The sequence below is a fragment of the Chamaea fasciata genome, unplaced genomic scaffold (genome assembly GCF_029207755.1).
Source record: "Chamaea fasciata isolate MVZ Bird 193981 ecotype frontalis unplaced genomic scaffold, bChaFas1.0.hap1 SCAF_5, whole genome shotgun sequence".
NCBI classification, from domain to species: Eukaryota; Metazoa; Chordata; class Aves; order Passeriformes; family Sylviidae; genus Chamaea; species Chamaea fasciata.
The window spans coordinates 59,644,356-59,669,921 of record NW_027094090.1 but is presented as its reverse complement, the minus strand read 5'-3'; the positions used below and the strand labels follow the sequence as shown (position 1 = coordinate 59,669,921).

The 25,566-nt window shown below is 38.1% G+C and overlaps 1 protein-coding gene across 3 annotated transcripts; it reads right to left on the bottom strand.

Moving 5' to 3' along the window:
* Nucleotides 1-852: 852 nt before the first annotated feature.
* On the bottom strand, nt 853-25,390 carry SPIC (Spi-C transcription factor). 3 transcript variants are annotated; one of them, XM_066183904.1, is made up of 6 exons: nt 25,304-25,390; nt 9,376-9,402; nt 8,672-8,765; nt 6,947-7,065; nt 5,923-6,031; nt 853-2,391 (listed from the first exon to the last, which is right to left on the bottom strand). In XM_066183904.1, exons 2-6 carry the CDS (start codon nt 9,376-9,378, stop codon nt 1,964-1,966), a joined length of 753 nt encoding a protein of 250 aa, XP_066040001.1. In that variant the 5' UTR covers nt 9,379-9,402; nt 25,304-25,390; the 3' UTR covers nt 853-1,963. The 3 variants fall into 3 exon arrangements, with proteins under 3 accessions (XP_066040001.1, XP_066040000.1, XP_066039999.1); XM_066183903.1 differs by lacking the exon at nt 25,304-25,390 and adding an exon at nt 10,783-10,853; XM_066183902.1 differs by lacking the exons at nt 9,376-9,402; nt 25,304-25,390 and having other exon boundaries at nt 8,672-8,797.
* Between the last annotated feature and the right edge of the window lie 176 nt (nt 25,391-25,566).

The window sequence follows — 25,566 nt, the reverse complement described above, 5'->3', positions numbered from 1 at the left end:
ATACTGCATAGGCCAGGCAAGATGGGGTAGGTAAAATATGTTTCTGAAGGGCTCTAGTTCTGCCTCCTTCACAGAGTAAGGAGCCTGCAAGGCTCTTGATGTAATTTCTGCTTGCGGGAATCCTGAAGTCTAAATCAGAAAGATCAGCTTTCTATCTTCCTCATGCATCACCCTCAGCCATATTGCCTGAGTCAGATTTATTTTGGAGAAGACGCTGAGCTTCAGATGTAAAACTGACCACTGTCCAAGGTGGTCAGCACAGAGCCCTGATCTGCTGGCATAATGTATCTGCTTTAGTTCGTGGGTTTTGTGTCATCATTGTGTCACAACACTTTCTGTATCTGCCACAGCTGGAACTGGACAGGTTGTGATTTCCAAAGGCAGTGTTACTTCTCCCACATCTGCAGCAGTGCTGTGCACGAAGATGAAAAAACTAAACATGGTGGGCAAGGAAAAAAAAATTGAAGGGACATTGGGAGAACAAATGACCTGGAGGCCTGCAGGTGTCACAGCCCTGGTGTGAAAAGCTGTCCACTGGTGCCATCTTGTGGGTCCAGAGCCACCACCCATTCCAAAGAGACAGAGCTCACTCCACCGAGATCCAACCCCCCTGACTTTAAGTCTGGATCTCTTTTAAGTGCTATTTAATGTGCTTCATATTTCTAAGAGCAAACATCTTCCACCTTACCAAAGGACCAACCCTAAACCTTGAATTTTGCTTAAGCAGAGTGTCTTGCATTATGTCTACTACATAAAATTACAGGCCTGTACAAGTAAATAGGAGTCAGAACAAGGGGAAACTATCAAAGTCAACGAATTTCATCAAACATATCAGGCCACTACTTATAGCTCTCCACAGAAATTATTTTTGTCTTTATTAATATCCAGGCCTACACACTGCAAAATGCAGAACTTGGAACTCAACACACTTGAATGGAAACATTTCAGCGCAAAAGACAACTCAAATGAAGATCCAAGTTGATCAGGTAACAGAAGTATGAGAAAAAGTAGATTTAGAGGTATTATCCTGACATAAGGGGCCACTACTCTTTTTTTGCCTAAATTTAGTTCTTCTTCCCCAGGAAGAGACTGTCAAATTACTGAGACTTTCAGCTACATTCCCATCTAGAAAAAAGAGCTGGAGAAGTGAAATTTTATTTATAAAGTTGTAACTCCTAAAATAAATGGCAAAGCTAATTTTTTAGGTCAGTACAGACCTGCTGGATAAAAGTGGAGCTCCTCATATTAGTGGGAGAAGAAGTGCACAAAACTTAATGAAAAATTAATCAAAAGCACAATCCTATACTAACTCTCTCATGGTCCCAATGAAACCATTGCCAACAGTAAAATGTGCACCTGGCAATCCTAATACCACTTGGCAGGATTTGTGCTAAGATATGTTAATTTAGGTGATTAAGGCTTAACAACTTGGTCAACAGGCGCACCCTCTTGTGGAGTTTTATCATTCAGCCAGGCATTCACTCAGAAAATGTCCTTTTATAATGAACATTGGTGAAAAATACAGACAACAGCTTCATGCAGTTGGAAAATGTCTTCCCTTTATAGCCTAGGGAATCAGCGACCACGGTACAACATCACCTAAATTCTGACTGGAGATATGCATAAAACTTCCAGTGAGTGTTGTCACTATGGGATCTTGATGTCCAGTAACAGACAAAAAAGCCTTGGTCCCATTCTTGAATATACCAGCTTGAAACTACAGTAATTCTTTTGATTAGCATAATGGAGAATAGAATGTGTTCTACAGCTGCTGGATTTATTCAATAGGCAATGACTATATATCACTAACTTCAAAAAGAACAAAACAAGGTCAATTTCATTTTTTAAACCTTTCTCTTTATGCATTCGTATGATATCTTAAAGGAAAAGCTATGTAGAGAGAAGAGTTTCTGTGCTGGAAAATATTGCTGGAGAACAGAAGCCTGTTTATGTGACAGTAAGTCTAGCTGGTAGCATGCTGTAATGCATAACCATTGTTGTACATGTAATTATTGTAACTGGTCCAGTCATCTGCACACTGGTATTCTTGGTTAGACTGAATGTAGGGATGATAAATTGTTTCTTTTCCCAAGAAATAAGATGGAGCAAGTCTCTTCAAAACAAGCGCACTGAACTGGTATGTCAGCTTCCTACGAATCTTAATGATTTCACCTGTTCTTCCGTAATTCCTCAGTGCTCTGGCCATTTTCTGATAGGTCATGATCTTGCGGTTTCCCTTTCTTTCTCCCCACAGTTCTGCAAGTTTCTCCTTGTTTTTGGAGACAAACTGGAAGACACCATTTGGCTTATCCACCCATTGGATGCAGTTTGCCATAGCAGGATCATACAGAGACTCATGGAGGTATTCAAATAGCCGAAGTTTTTTCCTACCTATAAAGAAATAAATCACAAGAGGTCAGAACAGAACTCATGCTTGTTTTCAAAGATGAGCAGTTGTCTTTTTCCTGGAAAGGGTCTTATAGGCAAAAGCATAGCTGTACCTAGTACACTGTCCCAAATTAAAAGATCAATATAAACTGTTTAGTGGAAGACCAGCAACGGCAAATGGGATCACAGAGATATGAGCAACACAGAATCATGGGATAGTCTGAGTGGGAAGACACCCAGAAGGATCATCAAGTCCAACTCTTAAATGAACGGCTCAAACAGGGATCAAATCCACAACCTTGACATTATCAGCACCACACTCTAGTTCTGAAGGGTGTGCAGATCTGTGGTGACAGAAAGGGATTTGGTCATTAGAGTTTCAAGAGCAGGTTATGTGGGGATCATGGCAAGTATCTGGTGACTTCACTGTGTGGTGGATCCCAGAAGCATCAGTCTTCAGACACATGCTGCGCAGATGCACACTCAAGGAACTCATAGTAGGAAATTACATCTCAGACAGGGCAGGGAAGAGGTTCTGGAGAGCCAATCTGAAAGTTTTTGAATAAATGGTTTCCCTGTTTATTTAAGACTCAGAGATTTTGAGACATTTTGTCAGATTTGTCAGATTTGTTTCAGGAATGTTTTGGGGATGAAAGGTGTAAGAAAGGCAAGTGAGTGAGCAGGAAAGGCAGGTTAGTTTTTAACCAGAAATCTCATGTAATCAAAAAGGTGCTAGATCTTCTGGTACTCTGTGATATTTAAAAAAATCTGCAGAGATGTCAGCTTGCATTCCCATGCAGAATAAAGCAAGCTTAATATTGAAATTTTTGCCAGTTAATCAAGTGCTTCTCTCCACAGGCTCAGTTCTCAGTGTCCTAGTGAGGATTGTTTAGTTTTGCTTAGTTCTTGTGGATTCTCCTCTATGAAGTATTTCTAGTTCCCTTCCCAAAGCCAAGAGGGGATCAAGAAGCTACTGTAAGGAGGAAGAATTTAAGATTATCAGACAAAGAGGAACATTTTGCAGAAGAGAGAATCTATGCAGAAGAACATCTTCCACTTTAACCAAAGTGGAAATAAGCAGCTGCACCTAAAGTTCATTAAGTCTTGTCTTATGTGGCTATTTTAAACTAGGAAGAGGGGAAAAAGTCACAGTTGCTACGGAACACTGAGGTCAAGCCAAGACATCTGTCAGGGATGACAGTAACTCTGTATCTGCTGATAAGGAAAGAGGACAGAAGTAACAGTCGGACTGGGAAGAAGAAGAGGCTGAAATCAGAGGTACTTTCCAAAAAATTAATAAAGTTTCATTATCTAAATAAAAATTGGCCTGTGACTGGAAGTACATATTCTACTAGAAATACAAATAGATTACTAAGAAGCTTAAAAGGAAACCCATGAACGACACTGCCTTGTCACAGTGGGCACTTCTTAGTAGGTGACTTCCTTATGACCCCTCCAACCTGAATTATCCTACAAACCAATGGTAAAATAAACAGGACCAGGGGAAAATCCATGGACTACTGTGGACTAAACTGACTTAGTGCTGTTTGGCCTCTTAGTTCAGCAGTCATTTCTGCCCACGCTTTTATTTCTAAACACATCACCTTTAGCTGATGCCTTTGTTGGAGAGGGTTTTTTTGCTCTTACATTTTTATGCAGCTGTGTTTCCAGGGCCCAGCTGTTTTCCAGGGCCGAAGTGCTACACACTAGTTCGAGATTGGGTCAGTTAATAGATCTTCATACTGTATCACATTGCATAAGCCAGTGATGTTCATTTTCAGGTCCTAAACATCAATCTAAGCCAGCAGCTGAGTGCCTGCAGGTTTCTTATGTGGTGATTGGGGGCAAGCAGGCTCCTTCAGAAGGTGTTTCAGAGCATCTGCATTAAATTTCAGTGCTGAATTGTCCTGAAGCCACCTAATAGTCTCAGGGAAAATGCATCTAATTCAATTCTAAAGAACCTCTCTTGACTGCCTCCACTCCACTGAGCATTAGTTCAGATCATGGAATGGTTTTGTCATGAATGAACTGGACTCTTTTCAGAGGAAACCTATCCCAAAAGATGCTTTCCAAAAGCATATCTATGTCAATGTAATCTTCAGAGCTTGTGACCAGCTTAAACATTGTCCTAAATAAAATTTTGTGAAAGACTTCAAACACAGGATTTGGGCCATCAGTGCTGATAGTTTAATCTACAGATCTATTCCTAAAATGCCACACTACTTGCTAGTGTACAGAAAACCTCTTATGTCCCAAAAGGAAACTAGAAGGACTAAATTAATTTAGTATGCTGGAAACAGTCCCCAAAATCACAGTTTCTGGCAGGAATATCACTATGGACACAAAGAAATCTGTAAGAGGACAGAAAATAACCTCAGAAGAATACTTAATCACTCTGCAAATACCTGCAGGCTGTCTTCTGGAAAAAAAGGACTGATGACAGTGGAAAAGAAATAGGAAACAAGAAATGAGGTTTAACAGAGCAGCAATAACTGAAGGTCAAATCAGATACTGACATGTAAAATTCCCCAATGAAACACTGGATAAGACTTGGAAAAGCAACATTACTGGATTTGAAAATTTTCCATTTGCAGTGGTGAATTTCAGATATCTGAAGTCGAAAACGGAGAAAGAGAGGCTACTATTCCCACTATTCCAAAGAGTCTATGGTAGCAATAGGAGTAGTAGTAGTAGCAGCTATTAGGCAACAGAAACCACAGTGTTCAGCATCAATGGGCAGAGACAACACCAAAAACTGACACCATGTGGTAAAAACTGAAAAAAGGGGAATTCAAAAAAGCAGCTAAATCAGGAAGCTACTTAAAAAGGCCTCATGGTCAAAAGTAGGTACAACAGCTCACAGTTGAAGCTGTGAAAATCTCATCCAACAGTCATAGAAAGAATGCTGAGTTCCTCCCCGCCAAAAACCCAAATAATGAATGCAATTAAAAAAATGAAGTGCTGCAATGACAATGCAATGACACGACCAATCCTTTGCAAAATAGATATCAATTCAAGTAAAGTCAACCAGAAGGAGCAGAAAAATAGCCACAAAAATGAACATTGGAAGTGACAAGAGCTGAAAGGTGATTTGAAAAGTAAACTAATAAAGGCATAAAATTGGGTGTGCAAAAAAAATTCATGTATGTAAAAAACCTTCAGGAAAATCACTGCTTGTTGGGCCACATGAAATAAAATAAGTTGTGTAAGTGGATAAAGATGTTATTGATAGCTAGATTTACTTCTCTGCATCAGACTTCGTCCTGAGTGATTTGAAGTGAAACGTGTCTCTGGTTTGGTTTTCTGTGTAGTAAACAAGGATGGAATAATTTAATAATAGATTTATAACATCTTATAAAACTTAGCAGATGGAAATTGAACACTAGCAGTTGTATCCTAGTCACTAACAAATGTTCACATCTTTTTTCCTGTTGAAAATTTTTAGAAAAATAAAAAAAGGAGAAAGCATGATTTGCCAAGACGTTTCTTCAAAGTAACATAAATTACACATCAAGATACGATCTTTTTACTGACCTTTCCCTGCTTTTAGCTGGCCAGCAGCAGCATGCATCACTTGACTTTCTGGAGTATTCTGCAGTGTATTGTAGACAGTCTCATCTGCATAAAAATCTGCTGCACTGTTCTTCAAGAATTAAGACAATAAAAAATTACTAATAGAGTACATTCTCTGAATAAAAAGAAACTTGTGGTAATTAATTGCCCGAAGCCTTCAAAATGCAACTTTTCATCACCTCACCCATGGAAGACTTTTCTCAGCCACGTGGGCACTCAGTGTAGTGTACCAGTAACAAGCAGCACTAATTCACGTCCAGGGGCAAGAGCTGCCCACCAGAGGAGAAGCTGAGAGGGAAAACAGCATGACTGCCTCCCTCTGGACCTTCAACCCTTCTGCTGGAACCAGGGCAGGAGCAGCTTTCAGAGTTAGGAAAAAACCATGGCCACCTGGACAGTAGCCCCTACAGACTCTGTTGTTCCCATGCTGTGTTGTTGTTAATCTGCTGCTTGAAAATGGGCTTCTGTGGAATCCATTTCCTGGCTGAATCTCCCCTGCAATATTAATTTTCCATCACTCCTGGAGACCACACTCCCAGTGTTTTTAAGAATGCATATGGACTGTAATGGCTGAAGCTGTGCTCAGATAATGCTGGTCCTTCCAGAACTTTGTTAGAACAAACTGCTGTTGGAGAAATCAAAGTCATGGGTTTTTTTCACAGTGGCAGAAGCTACATCAGGGTTGGAAGTTGTTGTTCTCCACCTGTTCCCAGGTAATAAAAAGAAGGCTTTTTTCCTATAATTAATTCCCTAGTAGGTTTATTTGTCAGTTGTCATATTATGTGATTAACCACAGAAGGGTATCAGAAGCAAATTGCTGACTCCTCAAAAGATGTTATTAATCACATTTTGCAAATATTTCCCAAGGCAGTTTTATCAGACCAAATTTCTGTTGGTGTTAGTGCAGTGATTTGTATCAGAAATCCCAAATGAGCAATCAGTTTCCCAGTAAGGTCTGACTATTACTAGAAATGAGTTCACTCACAATCACGTTTCTCCAGCTATACCCTTGCTCCTCCACAGATGGTGCTGCACAGTAACTGGGACTTGCTCGGAGGTGGTGGTGATGGTTGATCACAGTCAGGCAGTTTTTATAACCTGGTACTTAGGAGGAGGGAGCAAAAAACCAAGTGAGTAAAAAAGAAAGAAGGAAAAAAGAAAACCACAACAGCAAACAATATGACATGGTCATATTGGGCCTGTCAAAAAGCTTTTATCCTGTGGCTGCCTTCTAGATAATAAAGTGTCCAGAGTCAAGATGTTCCACATCAGCAGGTTACCCAGCAAAATCTGTACTGCTACTGCTGATCACATCCTTGGGCTGGTTTTGTTAGCCCTCACAAAGAAAAGCAATTTTTTAAAGATAAAATGTCAGATATTTTGTAGCATCATGAAATTGTTTGGTTACTGGATAACAGAGGATCATACCAGACCACCAGACATAGTGAATTGGATAGACATAGACTCCAATAATACACCTAGAAAGGAAAAGGGACTCCCAGGCAGTTCTGCAGACCACTAGTACAGTGCAAGTCAGAGTCTCCAATGGTGAATGAAGTAAAGAAGCATCAGAACATCTGCAGTGCCTGAAAGAATGACACAGGAGGAACCCAAGAACTTGTGATGCTTAAAAGAAGTGGAGGAGAGCACCAGACTAAAGACATTTGAAAAAATTACCCACTGTAGGTGGTCAGAAGAAGATATTTAAGGGTATTGGTACACCTATCGCAAGTGGAAATGTGGGTGCAACTGGCAACAGACTAAACATTGCATTGCAAGAGTTTAATAACTCCAGCAGCCCTAAGAACATATATAAGGAAGAAGATTGGAAGTAATATATATAGTGAATCCTCAAGCATGTGTAAATTACTGGTGCAGTGGAGTCAAAAAATTTTTAACAACAGCTAAAGATACAGCCCTACGGGTCTTATTTACATTTTATTTTATAATAGACAATATGTAAATAAATTTCCTCACGTGAAAGGCATTTCACACAAAAGACAGCAGGTATTTTGTTCTGGGCTTAGAGGGTTTGTAATGTAGCCTCCTATTTTTTTTTCCTTGCATTTCTGCTTACAGTGTAAAACCACTAAACACAAATTTTATATCTTATAGTAATTTAATTACCAAAACTTTGCCAGAACTGAAAAAAATTACAGCTTTCTTGCATTTTAGGTTTTGTAAAATATACAACTCTTGAAGCCAATAAAAAATATATTAATTATCCAGACTCAAAACATCATTCTCGCATAAAAATATTTAATATTTATATATTAGTGCACAAAAAAATTATATGAGGAAATTAATTTCACTCACTGATCTTTTTTTTTCTTTTGCATTGGGATTCATGGCATTGCAGAAGGGCATTTTGAAGTTAAAATATTAAAATTGGAAAAAGGCTGTTGCACAACAGTCATATATCCTCTGATTGTAGGAAAAGTGAGATCAATGCACCAGGGTTGGTGCTGGGGAGAGGGTAAATAAGCCAGTCCAACAGCTCCCCTGTGCTGTGACCTGGAAGATACTCACCACACTGGGCAGTACTCTTCGAGGGGTGGAAACCCTCCAAACAATTTTCCTTCTTTTCATCCTCACAAAACCTCCCATTAATCCACTTTGGAGGGATTACTCTCCCACCTGTACGTTTCAAGAGGTGGTTCCCTGTAAAAATAGGAGCTGGAAAATGAAGTAGAATAAGGGTGTTTGTTACCTGGGGGACACTGCATTTCTCTGTCAGAGTGCTGCTGCAGCACTTCTAGAGCATCTTCAAAAGCCTGGCCCAGCACGTCGTGGTCAGGAAAGCTCTGCAAGAACATTTTTCTGTCAGAAACCAGAAAAGACCAGGTTCTTTCAACATTGTCAACCAGTCCACCCTAAATAAAAAGTGATGGCATAGAATACACATTCTCCTGGAATAGATCTTTGCAGGCACCAAGGCATCACCATAATATTTTACTATTATGAGAAAGTTCTCACTCCTTCGAGGTCAGTGAGACAATTCACACAGGGAACATTACTCAGCTCACCAGTCAAATGTTTCAAGGTTCATTTCCTTAATTTGCAAAAGAAGTTTACATAAAGGGTGTTACTGCGGGTGGAGAGTTTTATAGTCTGTAATGCGGAGATGTTTGTATCACTCGTGTAACATTGTTTATGAAGCCAGAGCTATCTTTCAATAACATTGACATGACAAAAATAATTAAACATAATTTCTGAAGCAGTTAAGCAGAGAAAATGCTACACTATGCCACAACAGCAAACCAAGTGTGGACTTTCAGAAAACTGTTTATTATACTTTTAGAACACCTTGTTGTAAAAACCTAAAGATACCCTCGAATTTGAGTTCGACTGAGTCTTCTACAGTATATTTGAATCACTCAATAATGAAAAAGAATACAGGTGTTGTAGACTTACCATTATTTAGATGTCAAGACTTGAATCCTGTTTAAAAGAACCAATATTTTAAAAATTGTATGTTTCAAAACGAATAATAATTCCCTGAGCATAAATTAAAATAACTAAATGAAACAACTCAGTATTGTTTCCAATTACAAAGTAAAATCTCTTTAAAAACACAGATAAAAGGGATTTATTATTAGAAGCTGATGTTTGAATTAAATAAATACTTTTGACATTGTATTTTTTAAAAATCAAATTATTTTTTGTTTATAAGTTTACAATTTCATTAATATTACAACTTTTAGATTATTATCTGCATCCTCACAAATACATTTTCAAAGACACTATGAAGTGTTATTGTTGACATTGAGTCTCAGTCAACATAACTTCTAATTTTGAGAAAATGCTGACCTACATTACATGCAAGTGTTCAAGTCCCTCTGGTTCACAGCCACTTGAAAAAAGCTGAGAGTTTTTTCTTATACAGATTAGCATATGGCGGTATATGAACATAAAGAAACATTCAGACTAATTGTGAGTTCCAGAGGCAAATTTGATTGTTTAATAAACAGTGTAAATAGACACATTTCCAGCCTGTTTAACATGAACAATATTACTCAGAAACATATCCTTAGTACCTCCTTTTAGGTTTATATTTCTTAAAGAAAACTATAATCAAGTTTTTTTGCCTCACAGATTTCCCCCCCTCCCTTATAATTTACATTATTATTTCAAAACTGTAAATATAATAATCAATAATCAGTATTTTACTCATTAAATACTTATTGATTGTGTGCAATGTTTCAAAATACAAAGGAGAGAGGATACATAAATATTACAGAGAAAGAATTTTATCCAACATTAACCATGCATGTTCTAAGCTGGGAATTTCACCTCAGGAAAGTATGTTACAGGATACGGTCAAAATCTGCAGAAGTGTTTTTAAATTTTGACAACCAGGCATATATGGTGGAATCCCAGTGACTCAGTAAATTGACCTCACTGAAATCAGTGGGATATTTCTCTCTGAGTACAGTGCAATAAATATTTGAATGATCTGACCTAAATCTATTCTAAAACCATAATGGGCAGTGTCAATCCTTTAGCTGCAATGGTGGCCACAGATTCCTGGAGCACAGGGCTGTAGAAATTAAAGACAGGAATCTGCTTTGTAAAGATCCCCACATATTGTCCCATAATTTTAAGTAATTCACTTCCCTTAAAGTGATGTTTTCTAACTCAGACTCCAAACTGATTCCTTGACAGAACATCTACAGTCACCTCAATGCTTTCCAAAGTCTAAAATGCACAAGTATAGGCAAGGTACTGTTGAATGGTCATACCAATTACACCAATGAATTCATACCAAAGAAGAAAAAGGCACACCTTAACTAAGCTTAACAAAAAAACCTGGACACTTACCTAGAAATTCAGTTCCACACACAAGACAAGAATCTGTCTGGTTTTGGAAATGAAAGAAAGACTAAGTTCCCACAGCAAAGGGCTGGCAAAGGGGCTGCATTAAATAGCTGATTTTAGGGAAGTCTTTTGCCTAGGGATTTTTTTGAGAGTATAGATGTAGTAACCTGCTATCATGTTCCCCTCATTCTGCACAAAAGGGGATGATTTATACTGATATTAAAAAAAAAAAAAAAAAAAAAAAAAAAAAAAAAAAAAAGCTTTAACTATCATCCAAAACATGTGGGTTTTAAACATTGGGAGATATTCCTTTTTCCTTTTTTTCTGTGGCACCTTCTAACAAATCTGTCACTGGTATCGTGGTAGGGTGAATCTAAGGCAAAACCCTACATTCCTCATCTGTCCCACACAGACTGAAGTGGACTTAGAGCTTTTATCTGAACCTTCTTTTTATCTCAGTGTAAGGGGTGGACCAAACTAGACCTCAAAATACGAGTTTGAAGGAATTTCAGAGTTCTGCTTCAAAGCTCATGTTTGTAGCCCATTGTAGCCAGCTCTAAAGCATTGGCTACAGCATTCAGTACAGAATCAGGCAATCTGTAGTTGGTGGTCTGCCAAACACTTTCTGAGCAGCTCCAAGACATGATGTTGCATCGTACAGGAGCAGAACTCTGAGAGTTTTAGCTTGGAGCTTCTTATTGCTGACAAAATCTAGTCTGTGCCATAGCTCTTTCCAGCCAAGTCTTTCAGAGGCACATTTTGCAGAATTTCCTCAGCATTTGCCACAAAGCTGCTGTAAAACAGTAATTACCTCTTACATTATTTATGTACACTCTCTCAACCAAGAACCTAGTCAAAAACTAGCCCTGTTATGAAAGCTCAGTGAAACCAATTTGAAGCCATCAACCATTTCTACTGGTTTCAGATGCAAGCTGCCTTTTCAAAATTTGCGCCAAAAAGTTTCAGGATATCTTTTTTTAGTGAAATATGTTAATATATGTATGTCTTTTTTTGAACTTCAGGTTCTATTTTGCACCACTTCTCTGGTCTGACTTGGGCTTATAAAAGAAAATTAGCTGGCAACCAGAGGGGACAAGGAGGGAATGTGACAATGAGAGAAACAAGGGAATGAGGGAGCAGCAAGGTCAGAGGACTTGGAGGTGCTCCATAACTGAGTAGCCACAAAACCAAAGAGATTGTGGCCCAAAGAGTGACCATAGTGGAGTAGAGGAAATTAGTAAGAAGGAAGCAGCAGTGGAAGCACAGGGTGAGAAACAAGGAGCAGCAGAGAGAAACCACAAGGTCTTGACCCCAAACCCCTGTGCCACTCATTGCCTCACCAAAGGAACTGAGTATAACCTGTGGAGATAACAAGAGGGGAGGAGATGTGTCTGGAGTGCAGTTGAGCCTGGGAAAAGGGAAGGAAAAATGTTTTAATGTTTATCTTCTTTGCTTCCCAATACCCAAATCAGCAACTAAATATATTATAGCAATAATTAAGTTAAATTCTCAAAGTGCATAAGCAGCGATGAGGGTATGTGGCTGCTGGCTGGGTGTAGTAAAAGAGGTTGAAGGTCAAGGGATGAAAGGTAATGGTTTTACCACCACTAAAATGATCCATCTTCCTAAATCAAATTTCTCTATCAGAAAGTTGTTTTTTTCATATGAGAGGCTACACCAGAAGGCAGTCAGCAAAAGGTTTGTTTTCAGAGGAAATGGGAGAGTGCCATACACAGCACAAGCACACGGCATAAGAACAAGAGCAAACGCTGTCTCAGAGGGGAGTTTTAAACCCTGCACCCCATTTGTGCATTGAATCTTTGGCCCAACACAAATCTGAGCAAGATCCCAGCCTACCTCACTCTATGTGTTCAGGACAGGAGAGGAAGGTACAGCTGAGGACTGAGTGTCAGCTGACATTCACTGCTCAATCAACACATCACAGTGCAGCCAAGAATGGCAGCACAATGACCTCTACTAAGACATACTATTAGAGAAGAAAGCCTACTTTGATTTTTTGCATTGGATGGGAGGATGGACTCCAGATAAAAGTCTGAGATAGAGAACTCACTCTTCACATCTTCATGTCTCAAACAATTGATGTGCCTGATAACAAAATCTGAGTATCCGTTAGAAACCACAACATCAAGCTCTTCTTCCTCCATGTTTTAAAAATAAACTTCAAACAACAGAATTATTGTTTAAGTTCCAGAACTTTCTTCCATCTCTGCTTGGCATAAAAGATACTTCACAGTGATGGCACAGTAGAAGCATTTTCACATCTCAATAAAACTCAGAACTAAATAGTGTATTACAGCGCTTGTCAGAGGGTTTGAGAAAGCATAAAGATTCTTGCATGAGGCATTGTTCAAATAAAGAAAAAAATACAGTCTTATCCTTCCTAAAGTAATTTAAAACTTGAAATGGCAAGTTTTCTCACCTAACATTTGTAGATTTCTTGAAGTTTCTTGAACATCAGACAATTTGTAACTGCCCAAATATACCCCTGAAAATAGAGGGCACTTCATAAAAAAACATCCTGAATGATGAAGATTCAGAGATTTTCTGTGCTTACATACTTGTTCTGGCCATTGTCAGATGCCTTTGCCACTACTCTTCTGGCCAACCAGCTCTGTAATAACCCTTGCCTCAAGTCCTCATGGGTGTAGATTCACAATAATTACACCACCACAAACATTGTCTCCCTGAAAGTGGAAAAGCTGAGGGATCACATGCCTGTGCTCACATCCTGAGTCTAACCATGCCGACCAGTGAACTTTAAAATCTCTGTCATTAAGCTCCATTCAAGGCTCAAAAGAAGCTGGAAAGTTTCTTGCAGCAAGGATGAAGCCTTTGCTCTATGCAGGAAGAACAGGGATCAATACATGGAGAGGCCTCTTTTTTAACATGTAGTGTGCAATGATAATCTAGGCATGAATATCTCACAGTCAATGCGTCTGCAGTCTGAACTTCAAACTAGTGGGCTCAGAAAATCCCTGAATTCACATTCCCAGCCCTGGAATACAAAGAAAACTCTCCTATAAAAACCCCCAACAAAACAACCAAAGTCAAACTTCCAAACAAACACAAGAATGAAATAAATGCAGCTCTTAAATAGCCTCACTACTATTGTTTACCATGATTTTGGTCAGATAATTCAGTATAGAACACATACAAAAATACCCCAAACAAAAACTGAAAAGGAAACATAAAAACAAACAAACAAAAAAACCCGATTATGCCATCATATCATATTAGCAAATCAGATTATGAAACTGACTCTATATGTCTCACATTTGTGTTGGAAAAGTTTAGTCTATACATTAAAATACACATTTTTTAATTTTTTCAAATACCAAAAGATGAGGATATATCATAATTTCAAATGCATCACTTGCCTTACAAATAATTCTGCAAATGGCAAACTCTCTCCAATGCAAAATATAAACTTTTATTGTAATTGGTGGTGTTATAGTATTGTTACCTTAGCTGGTGGAAATTGGTATAGAGCCACCAAAGCCGAAGGACCAGTGATAATTTCTGCAAACAGAGGTTGACACCACTGCTATTTTCACTACGCTAAAGGGAAACTTGTTGTGCCAGCCTTAAGGCTGCACATACTTCCCTGAATTCCTGATTTGTTCTAATTTTTTGTCTACCTTATAAAGCATTGCAGTTGGTTACCTAAAGAATGTCATATTGGCATTTTAGTTCTTGTAAGAGGTCTTTATAGTTGTTTCCTGGGCCTCATTTTTGAAAGAGCTTTGCTCATTCATTATCTTCAAGTGCATCTCATGTGTGAAGCTTTGTACCTTAAGAAAGACAAAAGATACTGAAAATGTTTTACAAATTGAACTTTAATACTGAAATGAGACATTATCTCCCTCAGACATGTCCTTGCCACTAAACACAAAACATTTGCATATCCCATTGGAGGTATCTCAATGTGGATTGTAAGTTATGATCCAACCTTAGGATCTATTTATTTGGCCAACATTAGATCTGCAATAGATTTCACTAAGGGCCAGTAAATCATTACAATCATAAAATTAGTTATTTGGATAAATTATTACAGAGGTTAGGTCTAAGCATGGAATTACCTCTTCTAGGGCTTATAAAGAGAAGAGCATCATGGAAGCTGAAGTTGCATGAGTGGACAGATCATCTTTTCAGTGGAAAACCCACACCTAAAGCCCCCATCTTACAACTAGACCCAGAGTATTGGTCCAAATGCTCATGTCAGCAAGGCTTCTCAGGGAGCTTCTTCTTTGGCTTCATCTAACCAAAGGAAGTGAATTTCTGATGGGAAACCCCGCTGAGATAGAAAACCAGAAACCACAACAGAAGCACAGGGAACTAATAACAAAAAGTGCATTGGGAGAAAAAACAAGAACCAGCCCTAACTAAAAGAAGACTCTGAAGTGAAATATGAAGGAATAATTTTGATTCATTTACAGGTATAATGAGTACTGTCAAATATTGGGATAAATAAAACACAATAATACTTCAGCAGAAAACTATCAGAGCAAGATGGGAATAATATAACAGCATTTCATTAAAATAGCAATGAATAATGGAAAGAGTTCTACTCTAGATCTTTCCCATCCAAACCATTCTATGACTTGATGATTAGGAGGTGAGCCTGATAAAGGATAAAAGTGAAAGTCTTCCCCTGAAAAAGAAAGGAGATAGAAAGAAGTATTTAATATAGTATTTAAATAACCCTTGATAGTGAAACTGGGGAAGGCAAATAGAAACTAACAATTTTCCAAGTAACTGAGCTATTTGTGGAAGAAACGTGCTTTCAGATTCAAGGGGTACTTAGATCACACAGGATTAATTCAACACTCCATTTCAATTCCATTGCCCCTAAACCATAAGGCTGAGAGTTGAAAAATGTTAAGTCTAGGTGACAGAGCCTTGTCAGCTACAAAGAATGGAAGGATGCAATTGTGTCTGTTTCTGGAAAAGCTGGAAAGAGAGACATAATAACTGCTGCAGCATCTGCAACCATTAAGAATTAAAGACCTGTAGCAGACATACAGGAGCAAACAGAATAAATGTAACAGAGTTCTAACATTTTTAAGACAAATACAACCCAGGTTCAGGCAGACAGACCTTGTAAGCATGTATTGAAGCACTGCATCTGTAGCTGTTGAACAGGAAGAAAAATCAACTTTGATCATTGTGCAGGCCCTAAATTATCTTTAAAACCTCTGAAAATTACCAGCAGTGGAGGAATATGCCTCTAAGAAAAAGTGGTGAAAGTAAATCAACAGGCCAGTCTGAGATCCCCAAGTCCATTAAGGATAGAAATAACAAGTCACTATTAATGAAAATGCTGACATTATGCATTAAAAGAATACAACATGCTGTTTTCACTATAAGAATACAAGCTGACCTTCACCTGAAATGAAATGCAACAATCTACAGGATTATATCATAAGGCGTATAAGGTGTATTTATTTCATTTACAACTTCAAAATAGGCAGAAATTGTGTGAGACAGTATAAAAGAAATTTTTAAAAAAGAGCAGAAAATATTAAGAAAATGCACCATCTTTCATAGAAAACATGCAATTTCATCAAAAGACCAAGAATTAGAAAAACCCACTGTATATTGACATTCATCTCCTAAAATTGAAAAGAGAAAATGTTTTGGGCTTTCAACCAAAACATGATATATTCCATAGAAGTTTTTTTACAGCTATTCTTGCTGCAGGTTCTTTTGTCTTAAATAGTTATAAATAGGGTATCCTGACAGGCTGGACCAATTTCTGCCACATGCAACAGGAAGATCAGTTGCCGTTCCCAGGTAGATCCATTGCAAAGCAAATATGCTCCTATTTTTTCTCTTAAAGGAAACTTTGGAATTACATTTTGACATCACCTTCGTGGAAGTTACTACCATACTTCATGACTGGCACCACAAAGTTTAGAAAAGATTCAAGCATTCGACCACCAAAAGCAGAGTGGTTTGAGCCTCTGACAGAATCTCCATTTTCAGGGACAGACATCTACATTTAGTCCCACCTGGGAGTTGGGCAGATATTTCCCACACAGGACTGAGATGGAAAAAAAGTAACAAAGACTTGAAAACAGGTCATCTGAAATGAAGGAAGATGTAAGGTTGTGAGGAAGGTGGTAACGAATAGATGTGAGAGGCAACCAGTTGACCAAGTTCACTTGGGTATGTAAAAATACATCTGACCTTATAATTGAATGCCCTTGAGTAAAAGTAGTTAGAATACAAAAACTATTTACAGCCATTCTTGGTGTTATAATTGTCATATAACAAAAAACAAAACCAACAAAATTCCAGCACATTCTGTCTGATCGTGTCAGAGTAGAATGATGTCAGATTTCTGCCAGAATGCTAGACTTAAAATGTACATTTTAAGGAACTGCAGAGCAGCAAAAGAAATTCTTTAGAAATAGAATTCCTGTCACTAGTAAACTCTACAGGTGACTGAAAAACAGCTGTCCCAAATAATGGGGATTTATGCTTTGATGAGGCAAACAGTGATGTGGGTATAAAGTGCTATGACTAGCAAATAAATGCTTCCTATATTATCAGGAAAGTGCTGAAGAAGTACTTAAACTTTGGGGATTTTTACTAACTGATGTTAAAGAAATCCTGCATCTTGATGGTAAGGTAGGAGGCATGTCAGTAAAACAGTTTCCTGGCCTGGAACCCTTTTTAAATGAGGACTTTCCAAAACTGAGTGGTTTTTGAATTTAAATTTCAAATGAAACTGTTATTTAGCAATGGCTTCACACTCTTTTCCATATCTCTTTGAGGTGCCTGCATTTTGTATCATCATTGAATTCAACAAAAAAAGCAAGAGGCCTGGCAGTTGCATCATATCTTGGCCTTAAGTATGTCCTGGAAATGTTCTCCATGGAACTCCTCCAAGATCATATCTACATGATCTCAGTGAGTTTAGCTGAGTGAGTTTTATGGGATGTATCTGCTAAAGGTAAAAGAAAAGAACATTGAAAATAATTTAAAAATCAAGACAAGGAATCCTTGACAAACTAAGGCTCCTGACTTGTTATTAAGCTGTTGGGCAGTCAAGTACTTAATTCAGTCATACATAAAAATCTTCAATAATGGCAGGAGAGACTTCGATTCATAGAGACTTTTTAAAAAGATACTTCAAAGATATTTAGAGCAAGGGACCCAGTTCTAGAAAACATTCAGCTATAATCTGAAATTCACACCTAATCAGAAGCATATTCAAGCTTAAAACTGAGCAGGTGCTTAACATGCCTGGACAAGCTGAGTTCCTGATTAATGAGTGGTAAGAGGTAATGCTTTGCATTATAGCTCCCCAAAAAGATGTCAAACACCTTCAGAAGAAAATGTAAATAGGATTCCAGAGAATTCAGCCTGCAAGTTACATTGTTAACACAATGCCTCACAGGAGAATGACACACATTCTACGTCAATCTTCAAATCAAATTATATTTTTCACCTGTCTGCCATACTTACCTCATTTTAAGCTAAGCTCTTAACATTGCCTGTGTAAAATACATGTTGAACAACTTTCAGATTCAGGGGATATAGCGACTACTCAGTCAAATCAAGTGCAACAGCAGCATTACATATTTCATATGCACACCCTAAAAGATCAAACTTTACCACTCGTTAGGGAATTATAACAACATGGAGGATAAGGCTGATTCTAAATATATGTTGAAAAGGTCTGTAAATGCAAATAATGACAGAAAAAGTGGAGTAGGTGTCATGTTTTTATGCCACTGTGTCTCATGTTGAACATTTGTTCAACAGTGTTACCTGAAATACATGGCAAGCAGAACAGCCTCGTCCTTAAAAAAACATCCTCTTTAGGACTCTCTATTTATGCTGTTCCTCAGACGCAGAAAGTGTAACAGTTTCAGTACAGTTGAAGAAATACAGTTCAAGAACTTTTTCCTGCTCTTTCAGATCAACTTTATATTCTACTAACACCTGGACAGGACTGAAACTTCACTGGATGAGTAGATGCTTGACTGGAACATAGGCACAAGAAGGGATAAATTTGGGAGGAAGCAGTGCCAGAGCAGTACCAACGATTGCTGTGTGGGACACCAGGTGAGACACATGAAGGAAACTGCAACTGCTAAAGAAAAGAGCAGAAGATGCTAGGAATTAAGACTGAGAGCTTGAAGTCATCATAGTTGGAAGATGATTGCATAGACACTGGGTCTGAACTCCAAGGTGCTCAGTGGAATCATGGGGATAGGTGCCAGAAAGAGATTTAACCAGGATTTGAGAAAAGAGGATTGGAACCTGTTTGACAAGAAGATAAAAGGAAGGCTGAGATTCATATGAAAATCTGCACTAATTTTGTGAGACCTGGCTGAAGAGTGTAGGATTAGGGATGAGAAGCTTGGACCAATATATCTTGGATTGAGGGGAGCAAGAATAGAAGCCAAATACAGTGAAAAGGGAAGACTGAATTTTGAAAGATAAGGGAAGAAGGGAAGAACGGAGGGGGAAGGACTAATGACATCTTTCCACTCCCAGTCTCCTAAGACCACAGTGAAGGCCAAGATTTCACCTGGACTTGGAATACTTCCCTGCTGCAGAAAACATTGGTGAAATTCTTCAGTGAAGCAAGAAGACAGCAACCTGCTATTGCCATCACCTGAGCAGTTAACTCAGATGGTGGAGATGCAGGTGGCAGACTGAAGGGAATTTTTTTAATGCCAGGGTTTTTCCAAATGTTGTTTTTTGTTAACTGAGGCATCTGAAAGTGGGGCATGAGGGATCTTCTTACAGAAGAATATGGTAGTATTCCAAAGGCAGAAGATATCAAATCAAAACATAATCATCTGCCTTTCCTCCTCCGTGAGTGTGTATTTTAACAGTTTCCTTTGAAGACTCCTGTTTTTAACGTGTACGGAATAAATTTTGCTCTAATAATGAGTGGTCCTGCTCAGTGAATGAGATCATCACATGCAGAAACCCTGCTGCATCTGTTGCAGAAGTTATAAACTGTCTGGTGAACAAGGGAGGGAGAGGATGCTTTCCAAGTCAAAGCAGCTGAATGCTGCCCTGGAGAAGTGGGTTTGGGTTCTGAGCCTGCCTCTACCACAGAGTTCCCAAACGATGCAAGGCAAGTCCCTTTGAGCAAACTTTCACAGGTGGTCACTTACTGTATGTTCCTCATTTTTGGGACTTCTGACTTGAGACCCCAGCATTAGATTTGCAGAAATGCTGAGCAGGACCAGCTGCAAGTGTAGTCACAGAGGGCTGGTCTGACCCCACAAACTGCCCACAAATGCTGAACTCTCCGAAACAGGAGTTCTTGGGTATCATAGATCAAATATACAAAATTAGTGGGTATTTTCCAATTTAATCTCATTGTACCATCATTCTTGTAAAGCAGGGATAAAAATTGTCTTCACATCACAATGCACTTATAAATGTTTTAATCCTTATGTAGAACATTGCAATGGAGGACGTATAAAAAAGTCCATAAAGAGGTTCACAATTCTCTCTTGAAAGCAGTATCTGACTATGTAGTGGATAAGGCTTGGGGATGCAATCAGGATTGAAATCCCATAGGCTAAATAGTCCTTAAGAGAGCACTGCCCAAATATGTACTGAATGAAAGAAAGAACCTTGTAGCAGAACTGCTGGTGATCATGTCATAATAGTGCCATAACACATGAGGACAAATTAAAGCTGTACTAGTCGACTTAATTTGGCCATGTTGTAGTTAACTTTTAACTACTTTATTTGCAATCTTAATATCCATTTAAAGGAGATGTCGCTGTATGCACAGACAGGAGGGCTGGGGTTTTTTACTGGTTTGTTACTATAGAATATAGCTGCATCTTCCTTTAAAAAAGAATAAAATCGGGACTTCTAAGGGACTTCTTAATCCTTACCAGAGGTGCTTTAAAAGCAGAAATATTTTTTCCCATAATGTTTGAAGACTTTTGACCCTGTTAGATGTACTCATATAAAACAACATTAAAAAAAATGTAACTAGATAAAAGTCCCTGTCCTTCAGTTCTCAGATATTCAGTATTTATCTCTAAAAAAAGCTAATACATCAAAATCTCAGAATAATTAGAGTCAAAAAGAACATACAGCATAATCCAGAAAGTTGTAGGAACGGGAATCTGTTGGAGTTCGGACACAACAAATACATTGCTAGTGTTCCATTGGTGAAGTGGTCTAGACTGAGCTTGCTTTGTAGAAACCCCAGCTTGTTAAGGGATACAGTTGGAGCTTGACATGTGCCTGTGAAGAAGCCAGAAAATTGGTACATCTGCACTCCATATTTCATGTTTTCATTCATTTTCAGCAGCCCTGTGCCTTCTAATACAAACATGACATAAAAATCTTGATATGTGTAGTGCAAAATCAAGCAGTCGATTGATATACTGATGAGCACAGAGAGAAATAAGGTCTTTTTCTCTTAATAAGAAAAATTAAAAGCAGAAAAACCAGATGTCAGTATTTTCCTCTATGTATCATTTCAGAGTAATCAGACTGTCTCTTAGTACTATTTACCTACTGTTAAATATTAGGCATCAGTGATAATAAATCCCACAACTGGCCTGTCAGTGTTCTTTCTTTTGCCATTTCAGAGTACAAAGACTGATGAAAAAAAGTTTTGCTTGAGAAAATTACATAGACTAGTAATAACTTGGAAACTGAAAGTCACCAAATAGGAAAATAAGCCTGAAAAAAATGTCATCAGCTTTGATTAAAATAATCTCTGTTGCAAGTATGGAATTCCCATTAGAATGCTAGGAAACAATTGTAAATCTACTTTTAGAAGAGTTTTATGACTCAATATAATGCTTATTGCAAATAAGTTCCTCTTTTTTTAATAGAGCTTGAAACCTGCTAACATACACTAGCACAATTCTTGCAGAACAAAAGCAGTATTTCCACGTGCATTTCAGCAGACATATTACTTTTATTTTAAGGCTCTTTTGAAGGTGTAAATGCAATTGTTAGACCAAAAATACACAGAATGTATTTTTTTACCCAGAAATTTTAAGGTAGATTGCCCTTGTGTGTCAAGAGGGCTAAAACAAGGGCTAAAAGCAATTGAGCTGATAGCCATGCTTGCTCTATGTCCATGTAGAACTTTTGCCTTGCATAGATCAACCATAGATAATTCATATTAGCCAGACTACCTTGCTAGATTGAATGGGTAGCCAGGAAAAAAAACCCTCTCTCATGTGTCATCATTCAACAGAAATGACCAAAAATGCATCAGACTTCTCTGAAATGATGGGGTTTGTTACACCAGCACTGAACTGTGTGTTACAGATCATATAGGCTTTGGTCCTACTGGAAGTACTTTTCTGCAGAATGCCCTTTATCTGATTATCTTTGAATAAACTCCCATTCCACTGCAACACTTCCAGTTGAACTTTGCACTCCTGAGTATAATGTGCAAGAGAGGTCTCCTTTCAACAAGCCTCTGTTCGAATTGTGAATCTTAGCACATATTTAAGGAAATAAACACGTTAGTTACACATCTTAATACACTGTTCCAAGAAGCTTTTGAAAGCACCTGATCGTTGCTTGCTTTTGATGAGATCCTCAGTTCCTCCTGTTTAACCCCTGCTGCTACAAGTAGCTGCTACTTTTCTCCAAATCAATACCCTGTGACATCCTAGGTGATGTGTCAGGGCACGAACATTTATGAATTTAGTTGTTGGACACAGAGAAAAGAAAATGAACTCACAGAAAATAAAAGTCACAAGAGAATTTTGGAGAGTTTTCACTGAAACAAGGAAGTTTCAATGAAAAGTATGGACTAGAAGCTGGAAAATAAAGCTGCAAGTTTCTGATTTCTTACAAAAGCAGTTTTAAGGTTTTTTTGTTTGCTTTTTTTTTTTTTTTTTTTTTTTAATGTTTGCTTTTCCACATGCGGTTGACTGCCCTCTTCAAAGGCTTTGGGCAAAATGCCTGAGAAACATACCCTCTTCTTTTGAAATCTGTTGTCTTCTACAGTGACAAAGATCCTGCTTTGTCCTTGGTGTGCTCAGAGACTCTAGGTCTCACTTGTTACAAAGCACCGAAGAGCTTCCTGAGGCTCAGGGTGTCTGTGGATTGTACTGCGGATGCTTCTGAAACAGATATCTAAAAATTTAACTGCTTGTGATTATGAGCGGCTAAAACTGAGGATCCATTTGATCCCTTCAGTCTCATGTTCCCCATCAGTTTGATCTTATAAAAATAACAACCATCTAGCCATAAAATAGCAAGGGTTTTTTGAGCTACTATGTGCAGACATAACATTTTTATTCATAAGTATTGCCTGATGTCATGAACATATCTCTTCATAGAACTGATAGAGGTAAGTCCTTACCAATGGAATTTCATATTTTGTCCAACACAGGATGAAACGCCACATGATGACGGCAACTTCTGTGTTGTTGCTGATTGCAGTGCAGAATGAAATGTGACAGGATTCAGTAAGTGTCCTGGTGCCTGACAAGTTACTTTTTTTTTACTCACAAGAAACTATGAAAAAGTGCTGTATTTTGAAAGGACTTTTTAGCTGTTAGATCTGCATGCATGCTAAGCAAATCATTGTGATACAAAGGTAAGTGTTTTGGTGGCAACTCCTACAGTTAAAGAAAATAGAATTGCTGTTCACTATCTGACAACAGGGAGGTCACTCCCATCTGAAAGTGGAATGCTTAAAGGAAGAAAGTGGAATGCTTAAAGGAAGAATTAACAGACGCATTGAGATTCAGTATTTTAGAACAGTAGATAATATAGACAATAGATAATACAGTGGCAAATGCCTGAAAAAGTGCTGTGAGAGCAACAAAAGGCTTCTGACTTCAGCCAAGTTACTGCTCATTTGAGGATCGGGGTAGTTTTAAAGGAGCTTCTTAGGAGGTTACTGAAAGGTGGAGGAAACCAGTGTACAAGATGATGGGGGTGTGTGAATACATTACCTTTTTGAGTGTATGAAAAAGAACAAAAGTCTAAGGCTTACACAATAAACAGACATTTACACTGGCACCAAGTAACAGAATGTTCAACAGAATAAGACTAGAAGTGTGCCAGTGACAAATAACAGCATCATTAACTACACTGTGATTTTTCAAACCCAAATTATTTTTATTTTTCACGAACAAGGTCTCTTGAAACTTACTTATGTAATGAACCGAACTATACACAATACGGTTTCTCGCATGTCACATTAGGCTGGTTTATTATTATAAAACAGACAATTCATCCTTGATCCTGCCCAGACTATACTGTTTGCATGAGAAAATATATGTTTATATTTGTATCCTGAGGCAAGAGCAAAAAATGAGGATTTATCCTGCTCTTTGCAGAGGCTGCAAGATCCCTGGGACAGCCAACAGCCCCACAGTCTGGTGCTACTCACATACTGCAACAGAATTGAGTTTCCTGTTTCTTGTTTCCAAGTTGTGGGTGCATGTGTTACCTGTTGGATGGTTGATTTTTAGGTTAGGGTATCACTCACTGCGAGACTCTTGGGATTGTAGCTGTAAGCTCCACACGCTGACAATTAGTACAGATTTCAGAAACACTAGTTGTAAGTGAAGAAATTAGAGAAGTACACAGAAATAATAGGTGGATGGGACTGATTCCAAGTGTACAAGACCAAAGACTGCATAATCCTCAGATAACACAATCGAAACAATTCTGAGCAAAGAAAAATTAAATGAGGAATCCCAACATACCAACTCTTTGGGACAAAATTCTACCGATTTTGACCAAGGTGGACAGGCCACCTATACTTTACCCAGAAAAGGAACATATATAAATTATATGTGTTTGGTAAACAGCAAATACAAGCCATTATAAACCAACCAGTTGCAGACAAAATAATGGAAAGTTTAGCTGTGTTTAACCATGTTGCCAGACCATGACTGGGACAACTAAGCCTCAGTTGTTTGTTTAAATGTAGGTTGACAGGCAAGCAAAAACAGCTGCAAGGAAAAACATATCATATTCCTGTCTTCTGCCCATTTTCCTTACATCATCTCCCAGGACAGACAACACAAAGCTAGGAGTTTCACCATGCTAGCTGGGAGAAAGACTGAAACACATGGATGGGGTGGGAAGTGGAGGCACCGTGCACCATAACAACAATGGATGTTTTAAAGATGCATACAAAAATTCACATGAAAATCATTAAATTACTACATTTTGAAGATTAAGAAATAATGCCACAGTTCAAATCAACACAATTATCCATAAACTGTTCCTAAAAATAAAGATATTAGTCTAATGACTGACATCTGCTAATTTCTAGAGTAAAGTTTTCATAGCACAATATATCAGATTTTAACAAAGATGACTCACTGAAATGCAGTACCTGAAGTCCCACAGTTATTAAAATCCCATGTGCTCTGAGTTCAGCAACTGTTCAGAAACTTTAGGAACTGCTTAGAGGGAGCTTATTCCAGGACCAATGCACAGAGCAGTCATTACCTGTAGGTAGAATTGCTCATATGCAATTATGCTACAATGACATTTAAGAAAACAGCCTTACCTTTAATTACAGTATTTGAGAGGTGAAGAGGAGCCACTTGCCTTAGGTGCCCTTCATGTCTAATGGCACTTAATTTTACAAATGAAAATTGACTTTTCTGTTAGCTGATAATTCTTCTTCAGAAGAAGAAAGTACAATTTTGCTTATATATAATTCATAGGTGGGGAAGTTCTATCAAATCAAAGGGGTACTTTTATTCTTCCTGAGGAACATGCCACAAAACAAACTACAAGAAACTTGTGTGAGAAAAGAATAAGCTATGA

Bases quoted from the DNA above. Each gene is read 5' to 3' on its own strand.
- SPIC (XM_066183902.1), bottom strand. From the start codon at position 8,777: ATGTTCTTGCAGAGCTTTCCTGACCACGACGTGCTGGGCCAGGCTTTT. The intron at 7,066-8,671 runs GTAACAAACACC...CCTCCTCCTAAG, and splicing joins AGAAATGCAGTGTCCCCCAG to TACCAGGTTATAAAAACTGC. The intron at 6,032-6,946 runs GTGAGTGAACTC...TAATTCTTGAAG, and splicing joins ATAGCTGGAGAAACGTGATT to AACAGTGCAGCAGATTTTTA.